At 33.4% G+C, this 18516-nt stretch overlaps 1 protein-coding gene across 1 annotated transcript; it reads left to right on the forward strand.

Moving 5' to 3' along the window:
• The first annotated feature begins 8342 nt into the window (after positions 1–8342).
• Positions 8343–15168, forward strand: LOC145102906 (ABC transporter C family member 8-like). The gene is made up of 12 exons (XM_079040422.1): positions 8343–8564; positions 8751–10705; positions 10786–11106; positions 11185–11271; positions 11614–12198; positions 12941–13105; positions 13208–13502; positions 13647–13861; positions 14007–14312; positions 14392–14455; positions 14548–14787; positions 14858–15168. Exons 1-12 carry the CDS (start codon positions 8540–8542, stop codon positions 14953–14955), a joined length of 4356 nt encoding a protein of 1451 aa, XP_078896548.1. The 5' UTR covers positions 8343–8539; the 3' UTR covers positions 14956–15168.
• The last annotated feature ends 3348 nt before the right edge of the window (positions 15169–18516 follow it).

The following is an 18516-nucleotide window of genomic DNA, read 5'->3' on the forward strand; positions in this document are numbered from 1 at the left end:
TTTTAGCCAGACATGGCTAAAAACGGATTACAAACCGTAGAAATAAAGTATAAACGATAAATCTTACTAAACTACGAATAAAAATTGAATCGTCTCCTTTAGATCTGCGTTCTTCACTTGGAAACCTCTGAAAATCGCCTCTGAATCGCCAAGAATCGCCAATTAGGGTTACTGGAAGAGTATCGGGTTGTATTTATACGTCTAGCTGTCAAAACACCGTACCTGTGATCGCATGTATCACCCAAAAGTGCGTCACGGGATTTTTTTAATGAAGTACGTTGCTATTTCGACGCAAATTGACCAACCTCCGATCGCATGTACTGTACCTGTGATCGCAAGTGCCTCTTTTTCTACACTGATGCATTTTTTGGCTCGACAAATCCTCGAAGGCAACCTGCGATCGAACCTGCGATCGCAAGGACATACCTGCGATCACAAGGATAGAAGATATGATCGCAAGTTGCTTCTTTTGGCTATTTTGATCGTCATTCTTCATTCCAAGCAGTTCATGATCATTTCCCGGTATCCTACCTTAGTCTAGACTCCAATTAAGCTCCTAAGCATCCACGAACGCATCCTGAACTTGCGCAATCATCCATGTGCTCCAAATGGTCCTGAAAAATCATAACAAACATGAGCAATACGGGCATTCTTCAAAATAATCATGAAACACGAAATACATAAGAATAATCGGGAACTAATTAACTTTTTATAATGAAATACGTAGGAAATTGTGCTAAAAGATGCATATAAAATGCATCTAACACACACACTATCCTCCTGATCTCCAATGAAGACTCCCCTACACCCTTTACTTATGCTAGCATCCATTTTGCCGCCGCTCACACTTTTCTTTGTCCCTTTCATTCTCCTACTATTTTGTGAAAACCACCATACCCCCCGCATCTTTCTCCCTCCCCTTTCTTTTTGAATTATGGGGCACCATTAATAATATATGTTTAAGGATGAAGTTTTATCATTGAAGTATGAGTTTGAATTGATTGAAGATTTGAATCAATTTTTAGTTTGATTGTGAGTTTGAATCAACTTTTGTTGTAGGTTGAAGATTATTTTAAATTGGTTATTTGGTGGTGGTGGTGAATTTTGGTTGTGGTGGCGAATGGTAGTGATGGAAGGTTGAAATGAATGGTGGCGGTAGGAGGTGGATGATGGTTATGGCTGAAGTGGATACTGTTGGCTACTACTGAAGATTGTTGCGATATAATTTAATATTACATCGTGCACAAAAACTGCTAATGATAAATCGTGTATATAAAAAAAATACCATTAATTGTAATACATGGTCAAAATGATAGATTGTAAATAGCTCATATGAATTTATGTTAAATAATGTAAAAGATTAATAATAATAATAATAATAATAATAATAATAATTTAAATGGTCATATCCTTACAAAACATTTTGTTCAAATTATTTTCGAAGGCATTTAAAGCCTTGTACAAGTTATTATTTCTTCTTTGACAACAACTCAACAAGGAAAAAAAACCTGGTTGTGTATTAAGTTATACAAACATTTAATGCAAAGAAAATTTTGTGTGTTAACCTATACAAACATTTAATTCGTTCTTTTATTTATTTATTAACATTTAATTCGTTCTTTTATTTATTTATTAACGACAAATTAATCTACAATTAATCTACATCTTAGGCTTTTCGGTATGGGCTTCACATTACGCGTGAACATCGCCCCAAACATGGATGGGTGTCTTGTGGCATAGTAACGGTTATGGACGAAGACGTGAATTGTGATTGGTTCATAGCTTTTTTGATCCTTTTTTTTTTAACGTTGGAACAATATATATAAAAAAATCAAATTTAAAACTTAACCTTCTCTCTCTCTCTCTCTCTCTCTCTCTCTATATATATATATATATATATATATATATATATATATATATATATATATATACCGACATATTTTCAACAAAACAAACACATTTTCAAACAATATGAATAATTTTATGGGTTCAATTTCTTCTTCTTCATTTGATGATGAGCTGGTTTTAAACACGTTATTGTCCGTGACACAAGACATGATGCATCAAAGAGACGAAAGTTCGAATATCGAAAAAAAAGCGTAGAATTTCGATCAATCGGGATCGTATCACAGCACACAAACTTTTGGTACGTGATTACTTTGCCCCTGATAGTTTATATGACCTATTGAAATTTGAAGATCGTTTTCGTATTAGCAGAAATTTATTTTTACGTATAGCTAGAGATTTAGCAAATAATTATGAGTTTTTTCAAATGAGATGAGATGCTAGAGGTAAACGTGGTTTTAGTACAATACAAAAATGCACAACTCTTAGACAATTGACATACGGCATAGTCGCATACGCATCAGATGAATATTTGAAAATATCTAAGAGGTTGGGTCAAGAATGTGCCTATTTTTTTGTGAGTATGTTATAGAGCTTTACGGTGACATATACTTGCGACATCCGACTATGAGTGATGTCGAACAATTATATGCCACACATGAAGCTAAAAGTGGTTTTTCTTGAATGCTTGGTAGTCTTGATTGTACACATTGACACTGGGAAAATTGTCCCAATGCATAGCGATGTCAATTCATGCTAGGTGATCATTACGTGTCGACTGTTATATTAGAGATAGTTGTTTCACAAGACCTGTGGTTTTGGCATGCATTATTTGGTATGGCGGGGTTAAACAACGACCTGAATGTGCTTGGAGCGTCTCTGTTATTTAACAACATTTTTCATGGAAAAACACCAAACATGTCATACGTTGTGAATGAACATCAATATAATTATGGGTATTACCTTGATGATGAGTATATCCAGAGTACGCTACCTTTGTCAAATCATACTCCTAACCGACACAAGTATGAGATAGGGAAAAATTGACGAAGGTGTTAGACAACTTGTTTTGTTTTACACAACATGATAATAGAAGAAGAGGATAAGGCAATTTGTATGTATAGTCTGAAAGACATACTTAATCCACCTGCAATTATACAAGTCGGCAGCCCAACATACTTCACAAGACTATTGGAGATACAAAGCAGTGAAACATGTCACAATCTACACCATGATTTGACTGAGCACATATGACAAATGCACTCCCGACAACACAATGACGACGGCGAGAAGAATGAGGACGTTGATGATGAAAACGAGGCTGGCGACGACGAGGATGACAACGGCGACGAGTATTATATTCTATGTTTTTTTAATGTTTTTTAGTAATTTAGGTTTTAATTTTTTATGTTTTTACGTAATTTAGGATTTAAACTTGTGTGTTTTTAGTTAATGTAATGTTTTTTAATTAATGTTTATGTTTTATTTTTGTTTAAAAAATATTTTTAGTTTATTTTAATGTTTAAAAAAAATAGAAAAAAATGGTAACCATTTTCAATGACTAGTAGTTTGGTGGTAGACATGTGGTGGAGCTGACGTGATGGATAGATGACACCATTTTTTTGTGGGTTGGTGGTAACCATAGCCCTTAACCTTGTTATCATCTATGTTTCAAATAAGATTTAAACACTCAACTTTAAGAAGAGATGATATACATCATACCATTTGGCCAAAATCCTTTAAATACTAGCTCTTTTATTTCAAAAGAAAAAGAATTGTGTGTTAAGTTATACAAACATTTAATGCGTCCATTTATTTCAAAGAAAATGTTATTATTATTATTATTATTATTATTATTATTATTATTATTATTATTATTATTATTATCAAGTTGTACAAACATTTAATGAATTCTTTGACTTTTTATTTAGGGAAATACACCTGAGAAATAGGAATCAATGTGATTTTAAATCATTTGTCATGATTCAAATATTTTTATAACAGTTGGAAACCATATTGTTTGTAAAATTACAAGCATTAAGTTTATTGTATAAAAGAAAGATATAACACTTTTGAAAAACCCTATAATATTGATTTCTCAAAAATCGAATTTGATCGAAAGTCAATCCTGAGTATCGAACCGAATTAACATCATCGGTACCGGTACTGGGAATGGTACCGGTTTTCAATACTCATACTAGTACCGATGGTACCGAATCCCGAATTTCGTGATTTTGGAGTACCGAGTACCGTCCCATATTTTAAATTCGATACAGTTCGGTACCGGTTCCGATATGATATCAGGATTTGGTACAAACTTCTCATCCCTAGATTAAACGATTGGTTATTAAGTCGGTGGTGATATTCTTACATGTAAACATTTACAAATGGAGAGGTGATGGTGATAGTGTTGTGTGGTTTGTGTGTGTGTGTGCATGAGAGAGAGGGAGAGAGAGGTGAGATCTTTTTTAATTAAAATAATAAGAACTTATATAAAAAAAATTAAAAAAGAATTATTAAGAAAATATTAATCATTTTAGGTTGGATGTGGACCAAAACAACACAAAAAATTAACCATAAGGACAAAAACCGTACAAATTATCTAAAATTAAACCACTAATTTATCAACAAAATTTTTTGAACCAAAATAATAATTTTGATGCGGTCATTTATGCAATTTTTGTCTATTTAAAAAGATAATTGTTGAAACTTAAAACTAAGAGCATCCACAATACATAGTTTAATGAGAGAACTGAATAAGGTGACATGTCTAATTTACATTAAATGGATTAAACTCTATCATTGTGGGATGTCATGTTGGCATTCAATGGACATGGAGTTCAATGACCATTGAGCTCTTCAACGGGAAAAATGAAACTTCTTAACTATTAGGATTCCCTCCACTGTTGCTCTTCATAAGAGGGGAGTCAATACAGGATCACTACAGTGTAATAGGGCTAATGAATGTGCAGATCATACCCTCTCTGATTGTAGCTATGTTACAACAACTCGTGAATGGATATATAGGTGGTGTGGACTACAAAATGTGGCTGCGGATATTAAAAGTATACGGGACCTACTTGACTTTGCTTCTTCTTGGGGGAGTTGTCCTAAAAAGAGAAAGGTGTTGACTCTAATCTTTTACGGTATGCTTTGGTTGGTGTGGAAAGCAAGAAATGACAAAGTATTTAACCACAAGTCCACATCTCCTGCATTGGTGGCGGATAATATAAAATCTTTAGTTTTTGTGTGGTTGAAGCATAGGGGGAGGAAAAAAGAGCTAAAACTGGTGGACTGGAGTGTTAATCCATTCTTAGGTTTATAAGCTCTCTTGTATCTCTTTCAATTCATGCTTTGTACTCTTTTGCCCACTAGCTGCTTGCTAGTTATGGCCATTATATCTAATTTTCCATTTCCAATATATATATATATATATATATATATATATATATATATATATATATATATATATATTCCATTGAACTTTATTGAGTTTAATACATTGTAGAAAAATTAATGTAGAGTTTTATAGTAAATAAAATGATGATGTGTTAATCCATTAAACTCTAATAAAAATAATGCATTGTGGATCCCTAATAAACAACAAATATCTAAAAAGATTATTACTGGAGAATCTTTTACACAGGGCCGACCCAATAGGGCGGGCAAGCTGGGCGACCACTCCGGGCCTGGTTATGGTTTGGGGCCCCAAAATTATATCTATCCTTTACCTTATATATATGAATTGTGTTTAAAATTTATACAATATTTCTCTAGACTAGATGGTTAGTAACGTGCTAAGTAATCAGATGCGCCTAGGTTCGAATCTTTGGACTCTTTATTTATTTATTTTTTAATACCTTTAAAAACTTATGTTTTACCGTTTTGAATCCAAATTACAGAAATAGTCCCTCCATTCTTCTTTGTTATTCAAAAATCATCCAAGTTATAGAAATGATTCCTAGACTCTTTGTTTTTTTTACAAACCACCCAAACATTTATTTCATTTAAAATTTTGGTCTTTTTTCTAGCCATTATCATGGATAATTTTTCTATTTATATATGGGATTTTCTATCTTGCATCATCTTTTAATATATAATAAGTATTATTTATAGTTTTGTTACAAAAAAATCATGCTAACCTACCTGTTTTTCACCAAACTATGATTTTTTTTTCCAAACACTCATCCTTTTTTTTTTTTTTGTTTTTTTTAGACACCAAAGTGGCAGTTTTTCAAAATGGTTCAATTATGTGTTTTTTTCTTTGTCATTAGTTTTTTGTGCTAACATAGGGGGTGTTTGGCTTAACTTTTCACACCCAAAAGTTCTTTTTGGAAAAGAAAAGACAAAATTGCAAAAATGGTCCCTGTGGTATGCATTTTTTTGGGGTTTTAGTCCAAACCTTGACTTTTTTGGATTGGTGGTCCTTATGAGCTGGTTTGCTTGTAGTTTTGGTCCCTTGAAAAACTGAAAAGACTAAAATACCCTTGATGTATTTCTTTTTCATTTTTCTTTCATTTTTTTATCTATTTTATAATTAAAAAAAATTAAGAATACTCTCTCTCTCTCTCTCTCTCTCTCTCTCTCTCTCTCTCTCTCTAAACAAACGAGCCTTAAATCCCAAAATCCATTACACATCTCACTGTATCACCCACGTTAAGAATTGGAACATCTCTTCTTCTCAAAATCGATCGATAGTCTCCATAATTTTTTTCACAATTGATAGACACCCACCTGGTGTAGCCTTCTGAATCAATTACAGGTTTCCCTCCCCTATCATCTTCTTTGTTATGCATAGGGACCTCAGGTTAACCATAATATGAGAATAGGGCTTCTGATGATTTCTTGTTCAAGAAAAAGGAATAAATTCGATTCTTATCTATCAATCTGGAATTGCAAATCGATTTCTTCAAGGTTCAATGTGTATGTATTCGAGAAACTAGAACAAAATCGATTTGGACCCATAAATCTGGAATAAAATGATTTTGACCAACACCCAAACCATTGTCTTTTTCTACCTCTTCCCGTGTTAGCTTTCCTGTGAATACTTAATTAATCAATAATGAGCAAAAACACCATCCCATGGAGTTATCAAAGGAGGTGGGAAATGGAAACGCCAATGGTGGGAGGTTTGGTTCAGCAGCAATCGATCGAAGGATGATTAGATGGGGATAATTTAGGGCTATCGTTCCCTTTTCCTGTGGATAGCTGACTTCAGGCGATAACAGAGACCGGCGATGAGGCAAAGGTGCTTAAGTAAATCAGAGAAGAAGATGAAGGTGTGGGATGAAGCAAGGAGCGATGAAGGTGAATGGTTCGGCTAGGGAAGAATGGGGGTGGGGATCGTGTGTTGTTCTTCAACTTCTCAATCGATTTCTTCTGTTGTTCTTGAAGAGAAAACCCAGAAATCTGCAACTCTTTCATCCCCAAATCAATAGTTTTAAACCCTATCGTAGGTTTTAGGTGTAACTAACCAAAATCAAAATCAAATAACATCCTCCTGGGTTATCTTTTACTGTCTTTTAGGAAGAATTGCATTTTCCAGGGTCGAATTGTGTGTGGGTCTGGTGGTGTGAGGAGGTTGTGAATACAATGAACGGGTAAGTGAAGTAGAGGGATCGATGGTGTGGGTGGATTTAAATCCACAGTGTTCAATCTCCGACAAGTAAAATGCTTCTCCGGTCAACCAATTTTTAGTTCTTTTGTCACATAGAGAGAGAAGCACCGGAAGAATCTAAGCTCGTCTTTTGTTCATTACCAGTTAACTCATGTTATTGAAGACGAACTTATGAAGGTATGGGTTCAACTGGGTTTAAAGAAAGGTGTATAGGAGAGAGAGAGAGAGAGAGAGAGAGAGAGAGAGAGAGAGAGAGAGAGAGAGAGAGAGAGAGAGAGAGAGTCCCATAATTATTATTAATAAAACTTTAAATTAAATAGAAAATATCATAAAAAATGTATCAGAAGGGCATTTTAGTCTTTTCAATTTTCTAAGGGACCAAAAAAGCAACGAAACTAGCTCAAAAGGACCATGAATCCAAAAAACTCGGGGTTTGGACTAAAACCCCAAAAATTTGCATACCATAAGGACCATTTTTGCAATTTAGTCAAAAGAAAAAAAGCAAAAGATGTTTGCCAAAACTAGTTTTAAAAGCTACTTTTGAAGTTTTTATATAAGAAAAAAGAACTTTTTGGAAATGTCAGAAAATCCTGATTTTTGTAACTTTTCCAAAAAATACTTTTTAGTTTGAAAAGGTAAGTCAAACACCCCCTAATGGTTTATTGGTTTAATATTTAGCTCATGCACTTGTCTCCATATCATTGTATTATTGTTTGTAATTGTTAAATTTTAAGGGACCTATTTTTTTAGTTTTTGCCCTGGCCTCAAATGGGCCCTGCTTTTACAATAAACTAAAATATATCTTTTAAAAAGATTACGATATTTTTTTTTATAATAAATGCCAACGACTTATTTATTTATACAAAATTTAGAAGTTGGCTGAACACTTGCACATGTTGAGGCTGCGTATCCAAACTTCCAAACACCAGCATCGATCGTCGGCGTAATTTGTGTAATTTTACGGAGATGGAGAAGAGAAGATGAGCTCCTTATATACGCACACGTATTATAGAAGCTGATAGTCAAGAATGGAGAATATCGTTCTAAATTGAGCACACATAGAGATCGTTTACATCAATGGCGTCTCTGAGGAGTTTACTTGGTAACTTTTCATGTTTTGACGCCTATTGCATATCTTCTTGCATCAACTTGTTGCTAACTGTATGCAGTTTTTGAGAATTTCGTTTTTCGCTACGTATATCCTAATTTTTATATTAATTTTAGGTTTTCAGAGGCATAATTCCAAACTGCATGTGCTAATTGTTTCTTTACAACGGTGCATTTGCAGGTGGATGCATTTGTGAGGATGAATGTGATTTGCAATCACCAGGAAGTCAACGAATCATCTTAGATTTGTTGAACTTGCTGTTTGTCATCGTGTTCTGTTCGATTTTATTAGTTGTTTATCTGAAGAAATGTGGAGTAGGAGAGAATCGATACAGGAGAAGCGACTGGATTTCTGTAGCAGTCGCTATCTGCTGTTTTCTAACCGGCGGTGCTTATCTTGGCCATTGTTTATGGGAAGTGAGTGCTAGAACCAGGAGCTTCAGTTGTTCAGATTGGGTTATGAACATTGGTAGGGTACTTATATGGTTAACTTTGACAGTTTCATTGCTTGTAGAAAGATCAAAATTCATCAAAACGTTTGTCTCTGTTTGGTGGATGTTACTATTTGTGTTTATATCCACCATAGAAATCGAGAATTTAGTAGAGAAACACGGCATCTTAGTGTTGGAGGTTATAGAATGGATAGCTAGCTTCTTTCTTTTCTTCTGTGCTCTGAGAAATGGCAAAGAATTTGTCACTCAACAGGCACCAAACACCTTATTAGATCCTCTATTGGCCAACGAAACCAAGGAAGGGAACACAAATCAACTAAAAGAGCCTAGTTTTTTAAGCAAATTGGTATTTTCTTGGGTTAACCCTTTAATTTCCTTAGGTTATAGAAAGCCGCTAGTTCTTGAAGACATTCCCTCTCTAGCACCTAAAGACCAAGCTATAGTTGCCTATAACCAATTCAAAACAGCATGGGACTCACTTCAAAGGGAGAAGACCTCAAATGATGCTAACCTAATTGTCAGGGCATTAAAAAGAGTTTATTGTACTGAAATGGTATTGCTAGGAATTTATGCATTGCTTAGAACTATTGCAGTCATAGTTGGTCCATTGTTACTCTATGCCTTTGTTAACTATTCCAATCAAGAGATAGAAAATTTACAATATGGACTCCTATTAGTAGGATGCCTGATTGTAGTCAAGGCAGTTGAATCTTTATCTCAAAGACACTTCTTCTTTGATGCAAAAAGAACAGGCATGAGGATGAGATCAGCTTTAATGGTGGCAGTATATGAGAAACAACTCAAGCTTTCTAGTTTAGGGAGGAAAAGACATTCTACAGGCGAAGTTGTAAACTACATCGGTGTTGATGCATACAGAATGGGTGAATTCCCTTTATGGGTTCATGTAGCTTGGACTTCTTTCATCCAACTCTTTCTAGCCATTGGTGTCTTGTTCTCTGTAGTAGGAGTTGGTGTTCTCCCTGGATTAGTTCCTCTCCTCTTGTGTGGGCTTCTAAACGTGCCATTTGCAATAGCACTTCAGAAATGTCAACTTCAGTTTATGGTTGCTCAAGACAAGAGACTAAGATCAACTTCTGAGATCCTAAACAATATGAAGATCATTAAATTACAATCATGGGAAGAGAAATTCGAGGGTTTCATTGAGTCTTGTAGAGAAACTGAATTCAAATGGCTAAGTGAATCTCAATATAAAAAGGCTTATGGTTCAATTTTGTATTGGATGTCACCAACTATCATTTCTTCAGTCATTCTATTCGGGTGTGCATTTTTCAAGAGTGCCCCTTTGAATGCTGCCACAATTTTCACAATTTTGGCAACTTTAAGAACAATGTCTGAGCCAGTCAAATACTTTCCACAAGCTCTTTCAATGTTGATCCAGAGTAAAGTTTCATTCGATAGGATCAATTCCTTTCTGGTGGAGAACGAGCTAAAAAATGATGGGATCGGAATCATCCATTCCGACATTCAGAAACATTCAGGTACCTGTATCAGTATACAACATGGCAGTTTCAGTTGGGATCCAGAATCACCCTTTCCGACTCTAAAAAACATAAATATAGAAGTTACCAGGGGACAGAAAGTTGTAGTTTGTGGGCCAGTTGGTGCTGGAAAATCATCACTATTGTATGCTATACTCAGAGAAATAGCCAAAACTTCGGGAAATGTGAGTACACAAACAACTTTTTTTTAAATTTCACTATAATATGTAAACTTCTAAAGCTTATTGCTTTTTCTTGCAAGCAGGTGGATGTTTTTGGATCAATTGCTTATGTTAGTCAAGCTTCATGGATTCAAAGTGGGACAATTCGGGATAACATACTTTTTGGGAAGGCAATCGACACAATCAGATATGAGAATGCCATAAAATCATGTGCTCTAGACAAGGATATTAATGATTTCAAGCATGGTGATCTAACAGAAATAGGTCAAAGGGGACTTAATATGAGTGGTGGGCAAAAACAGAGGATTCAACTCGCCCGAGCAGTCTACAGTGATGCTGATATATATCTTCTTGATGACCCTTTCAGTGCTGTAGATGCTCATACAGCAGCAACTCTTTTTAATGTTAGCTTCTATAATTTCAATTCTTTTTTTGTCATGATTGTCTTTTTGGTAATTATATTTGAATTATTTAACTTTCAGGATTGTGTTATGACAGCTTTAAGGGAGAAAACAGTCATTCTCGTCACTCATCAAGTGGAGTTTCTCTCAGAGGTTGACAATATTCTGGTAATGAGAGGGTAATTAAAGTCCTTTTCACATATTTAGCATATTTTGGGTCTGTTTTGGTATGATGGAATGGAATCACAAAAGAATGGAACGAGCAAGGTAATGGAATGGGTCATTACATTCCATTGTCATGATTGGTTGGCTTGAAGTAATGGATTGAATCATTCAAACATGTTTGTTAAGTATAATTAGAAAACCAAATAAAATTTAATTGGTAAGTGAGGAAAAATATTATTTTATAAACATAAACTTTAATTTCATAAAGATATATTTCATTTCGTTTGATAAATATATTATATGTATTTTAATAGTAGTCTCATTATTTTCTGTTATTGATTTAAGGTGATGGAAGATGGTGAAATTACTCAATCGGGTCTCTACAATGAACTCATAAAGGCAGGGACAGCTTTTGAGCAGCTTGTGAATGCTCACAAGAATGTGATAACAGAATTGGAGTCTTCATCTTATGAAAAGAAAAACACCCCTCAAAAAGAAACAATTAGTTTAAACCTTAGAAATGAAATTAATGAAATATCAAAGTCAACCATACAGTTGACTGAAGAAGAAGAGAAGCCAATTGGTAATATTGGGTGGAAGCCTTTCTTGGATTACATTGTTATCTCAGAAGGTGGATGTTACTTGTTCTTGAGCCTGCTGACTCAGATTGTTTTTTCTGCTCTTCAGGCTGCAGCTAGTTATTGGCTAGCTTTTGCCATTAAAATTCCTACAATCAGCAGTTTCATGTTGATTGGTGTTTATGCATTAATTTCAACCACAAGTGCTTTTTTTGTTTTTTTGAGAGCTTTATTCACTACCCTTTTGGGATTACAAGCCTCTCAAGCCTTCTTCTCAAAGTTTACAAAGTCAATCTTCAAGGCACCCATGCTATTCTTTGACTCTACACCAGTTGGCCGGATTCTGACACGAGTAAGGCCTTGTTTCTATTTTTTTTTTCTGTCTGAATAAATTATTCTTAAAAAATATCTGAGAAAATGAGAGGAAAAAACAAATGTGGGAAAACTTTGTAAAATATTAAGACTTAATGGGGAAAGCCTCCTTTTACTCGGTTTCTTTATTAAGTCGTTCTTTCTGCATTAAAGTAAAAAAGAAACATCCGTAGCTTATCAGGTGAAGGGCATTTTTTTTTCTCTTCTTCCCATTAAGTTCTGTATAAAGTGGCTGAATGGGTAAAATGGTCCCATTCAGCCATTGTTTGAATACAAGCAAATGACCATTTAACCCTATTGTTTATTGGAAGTGATTTGTACACAACACTTTTTATCCATACACCACAATCTATGCTTTAGAGGGGTTGTACCATATGCAAAAAAGCATATAAATTGTTGTTTATGGATAAAAAATGTTGTGTACAAATCATTTCCCATTGTTTATAGACAGTATTTTATTTTGGACAGAGTGAATTATCTGAATACGAGCAAAATGACCATTTTACCCTTTTCTGTATGGATAAAGTACTGTATAGACAAAGTCTGTTTCTTTGGACTGAATGAACTGTCTGAATACCACAAACTGACCATCTTACTCTTTTGTTTATGTGATGTAAATGTGATTCATATGCAATTAAATTATTTAGCAACAAAGAAGTTTAGCATTTTAACATATTCACCAAACAAAAACAAGATTTTTACATCTCAAATTACTCCTGCAGGCATCAACAGATATGAGTGTAGTTGATTTTGACATACCCTTCTCGTTTGCTTTTGTGGTGATCTCTGGTATTGAATTGCTCACCACAATCACCATCATGGCATCAGTTACATGGCAAGTCCTCATTGTAGGCATCTTTGCTACAATAGCTACAAAGTATTTCCAGGTGAATTTTTACCTTTTTTAATTTTACTTTTACAAAACATAAAACAAAATCCATGTAAGTACATAACATATTCAATCTTCTTGGTGTCTACTCTACATACAGGGGTATTATCAACCATCTGCAAGAGAACTTATCAGAATCAATGGAACAACAAAAGCACCTGTGGTAAATTATGCATCCGAAACATCACAGGGGGTGGCTACAATAAGGGCGTTTAAAAAAGAAAAAATGTTTTTCAAAAACTATTTAAAGCTAGTAGATATTGATGCAAGCACTTTCATTTTCACAAACGCGACATTGGAATGGTTGGTGTTGAGGGCAGAAGCACTTCAAAATCTGACACTTTTTACAGCTGCTTTTTTCCTGGTTTTACTTCCAAAGGGTTATATTCCTCCAGGTATTCATTTTCCTATTTTATATATATATATATATATATATATATATATATATATATATATATATATATATATATATATATATATATTAAAACTTTGTTATCATAAGTTTTAAATCAAATTAACTTATTTAATTTTTTTTTTAGGGTTAGTTGGGCTTTCCCTTTCGTATGCATTGGCGCTTACAAATGCCCATGTGTTTTTAACACGATGGTATTGTAGTCTGTCCAATTATGTCATTTCAGTAGAAAGGATAAAACAATATATGCATATTCCACCAGAGCCTCCAGCAATTGTGGAGGATAATAGGCCACCACTTTCATGGCCTTCAAAGGGTAGAATCGTCCTTCAGGATGTCAAGGTCAGCTCACTTGCATAAAACTAACAAAATGCTTTTCTATAGCCTACATGATTTTGGCTAAAGTTGCACAGATACCATTAAGACTAGTTTCAATTTTGGACTATTTTGCCCATCTGTAATTAATATTGTTGGGTGTGTGTTTCAGATTAGGTATCGGCCAAATGCGCCACTGGTTTTGAAAGGAATCAGTTGCACCTTCAAGGAAGGGACACGAGTAGGGATTGTTGGAAGGACAGGAAGTGGCAAAACTACCCTTATAACTGCTCTTTTTCGTTTAGTAGAACCTGATAGTGGAAGAATTTATATAGATGGTTTGGACATTTGTTCCATAGGCTTAAAGGACCTCAGAATGAAACTCAGTGTCATCCCTCAAGAACCTACCCTTTTCAAGGGTAGCATACGAACAAATCTTGACCCCTTAGGACTTCACTCCGATCATGACATATGGGAGGTAAAAAAAATATATAAATGAAAATTTATATTTAATTTTCCGAAAACTTTTTTATTAATTTGACTGAATCTTTCTTCAGGCATTGGAGAAATGCCAGCTTAAGAGTACCATTAGCAGTCTCCCAAACTGTTTAGATTCATCTGGTAACAACACTGTAGAATTCAAATTCCAATTCCAATTCCAATTCCATCAGATTCTAATATTTAAATGTTTTTTTTTTTTTTTGGTACAATAGTGAGTGATGAAGGAGAAAACTGGAGTATGGGTCAACGACAACTGTTCTGTTTAGGAAGAGTGTTGCTTAGGCGAAACAAGATCTTAATTCTTGATGAAGCAACTGCATCTATTGATTCAGACACAGATGCCACTGTACAAAGGATTATAAGGCAAGAATTCTCAAGTTGCACTGTTGTAACAGTTGCTCATAGGATTCCAACTGTTATAGACAGTGACATGGTCATGGTCCTCTCCTCTGGTATGTAGTATCTTATTTGTAAAATGACACAATTACCCTCTACAAAATAGTAAAATTTCATGTATAATAGGTGAAATGATGGAATATGATGAGCCATCGAAGCTAATGGAGTCGGATTCTTATTTCTCAAAGCTTGTTGCTGAGTACTGGTCCAGCTGCAGGAGATGATCCATGGGTAGTTTCTTTTCAACTTAAAAGTAAAAATAAAATTTCTTATTATTCGTTATATGTATGTATATGTATGTGTATATATGTATACATATATCTGTTAATTCATTATTCTTTATGAAGATTTGAACCTGGTAGTAGATGATAATAATGGAAATCTGGAAGAATAATATGCAAGTTATACAAAAATTTCAAAAGGGTATTTTGGGTACTTGTAGTAGATGTTAACCCACAAGAATAATCGTTACTGCATGATTGGGTGAAACTCATTGTCGTTCTTAAGTTTTTTTTTTTATTAATTATTGTAGTATAATAGAGGGTATTTTAGGCACTTTAGTTGTCCATCTTTTCTTGTCGGTTAACAAGTTAACATATTTAATCATTTTCTTAAATGACTTGCTTGTTGTGTATCCTTCAAGTTATAAGACTAGGTTAATGTCGGTTACACAGAATTAAAATTATGTAAAAAGAAAATTTACAAATATTTTTTTAACAGTAACTATTTCATTGGAATTAACTATTAAATAATAGTTCATATACTAAATTAAAAATTGGATATAAAATATTGCTATTATTTTGAACCATATGATAAAAAAGACATCATTTAGTATTGTTATATTATGAATTTAATTCACAAAATAAAATTCAAATCCTGATTTCGATATCATCTATTCGTGAGCTACCCATGAACAAAAAATATGTATATTCTATTTAATATTGTTTCTTTAACTATTATTATAGTTAAATGGTTTTAAAGCTGCAACTTTGATCATTTTCTATTTTGATCATGATAGTTTAGTGAAATTTGATTTGATGTAATTTCTAACTATTGTTATTATTAATTTATTATCTAAGTAAAAACTAGCCTTTTGGATATTCTAAAATTATTTAAAACAATAGCTTTTAGACATTTTTAGCTTATCTCACATTTATACTTTATTTAAATTAACAAATTAAATACATTGGGTAAGGATTCGAAGAACAAGTATTAAAGATAAATATATAAAGAAGGTCAACACATTTTCGAAAAAATACAAACTAAATGATTGGAAATAAATATTTATCTTGAACTATATAAAAACAAAAACCACTATTGTAATATATACACAAATAATTATTTGTATTGATAAATAATATAAAATATAAATATTCAGACGTTTCATTATATATTTTTTTAAAAAGTCTAATTGGTTATATACATTGAGGCATTGCTTGATTTGAAAATGTAGTCTTTTTCCACATTTTTAGAATATATGGACCAAAATTCTACAGTGTTCTAAAAGATTTTAAATATGCATATTTGTTCGTTATTTTTGTAGGCTACATAACCAATAAACCATAGATATGGATACTTGTGTCGCAATCATCATCAAAACTTGTGCATACCTGAAAATTAAAATACAAGGATACATGATCACAAACTTGATCACCAAAAAGAAAATTGATATTTCTCATTTTATTACAGTCCCTTTCTGTGTGGATTGTCATCACATTCAGGTCTTATGTATGTACTGTCTTCTGAAACAAACAATTATTTTTTTGAAATATTTGCCCGCCTGCAACATAACTGATCAAAAAGATCTATAAAAAAAACAAACACCACCTGTGAATCAAGAAACTTTCTTTTATAATATTGTTTCTTGAATAAAATGTCTCATGGAAAAATAGAAATATATACTAAATAACATAGTGAGGTCAGTCATTACTATTCAACCATTCATTACTATTTAACGTTATAATTTTTAATAAAACAATTAAAATGGAGTTTTTAACATATTTCTCAAAATGGCCATATTGTTCAAAATTTCACATTTTGACTAGGGTTTGGATTTTAAAGTAAATGCTACCTTTTTCTTGAAATGGCAAATGCGTTAATATTAGATCAAAAACCCAAACCATTAGCAAGAAGCTACGGAGAGAAACGCAAGGGAAAACAAAACAGGCAATTTACAAGCACAAACCAAAACAAAACCAAACGGTCAAAAGAAATGATTTTCATCCATCAAATGGGGAACACATCCAATCAGTCCAGTTCCTTCTTATATTACCCTTATACTTAAACCAATCAAAAGTTTGTGCAATAATAAGATCTGACGTTCTTGTAGAAGAAACATTGCTTTTGTTGAATTTTTTTTTTATTTCGGGCTAACCAAATATTCTAAAGTGAGGAGTAGAGAATCGCGATAAGTGAGAGTCTTTTCTTTGGGTAATTTCTCCGGGAAGTAGCAAAATCAACCAATTTCCAAACGTTTGCAAGTTGAACACCTTGTATCTCATGTCACCTAAAGATTCAAAACCATACTGTTTTAGAGAAATTGCATTCCATTAGAAGATGAGAAACATATTCATCTTCCTGCCCACATAATTGACAACACAAATGTTGGACCAAAATGCCCCGCATCAGATGTTTTTCTAGAATAATATTTTGATATTAAAACCGAGGACTAGAGACAAAAGACCGTTGGGATCAATGTTGTGAATGGAAAGACATTTGAGAGCCTTATCAATGTTCCTCCGCGCTGGATGTATTCATTCTTCCCAACGAATGCTATCAATTACATCAACCCATAGATGTCCTTGCTCGTTTTAAGTCTCCACCACCACTTGACTAGGAGTGCAATGTGTTGAGTATATAATGATCCAACTCCCAGACCACCTAATTTTTCCCAACAACTATCTTGAACCAATCCACCCAATGAATCTTTTTTTTTTCATCATTCCCACCCCATAGAAATTGCCATCTCATTTTTTTTCCAAAGAATCTAAAATACCTTGGGGATCCTTAAACAAGGAAAAATAATAGGCGGGGAGGCTATTAAAAACAGATTTTACGAGAGTCAGTCTACTACCAAAAGACAGCGTGTTTGCTTTCCATAAAGAATGTTTAGCCTGAAACTTATATAGAACTGGTTTCTAGTTCTTTTTATGTAGCATATCGGCACCCACTAGAACTCCGAGATAAATGCTATCCTAAAAAGACATTGTTTTTAGTAAATGATGACTTTGGTGTGAACATAAAGTTATGATAATGTTATGTGTAAATTTTTTAGGAGACAGACAATATTTACAAATTATATATGTTAGAAAGGTATTTTGGCTGAGGGGATTGAACATTTTGAGTAAGTTATTAGTAGAAGAGTGGAAATGCGTTCTAGATCAAGTGACTTAAGCTTCAAAATCTACACACACAGAGAAAGAAATCAACCATTTTATATACGTGGTATTCAAGATAAGTTATTAGTTTATTGTACCGATAAGTGTTCCTTTGGTTACTCACATCTTTCGATCTAGATTAAAGATTGTGAGTATTTTGAGTGGTTTGTACCTGACAATTGGTACAAGTAGAAATTTTGGAAAATACACAAGCAATTGAAATGAGATAATCGAATAACATCCTAACGAACAAAGTGTTTAAAAACCAACTTAAGCAAACAATTATAGTCTAGCATTCTTTTATTAGGGTTTTGATATTCTGTGTTGCTTTCATTGCTTTTGGTGTTTTTGTTATTTTGATATTGTATAATTATAATCATATGAGGACATTACCCTAATTGGTTGAAT

This window comes from Lactuca serriola, chromosome 4 (assembly GCF_051521515.1).
Source record: "Lactuca serriola cultivar US96UC23 chromosome 4, Lser_US96UC23_V15, whole genome shotgun sequence".
NCBI classification, from domain to species: Eukaryota; Viridiplantae; Streptophyta; class Magnoliopsida; order Asterales; family Asteraceae; genus Lactuca; species Lactuca serriola.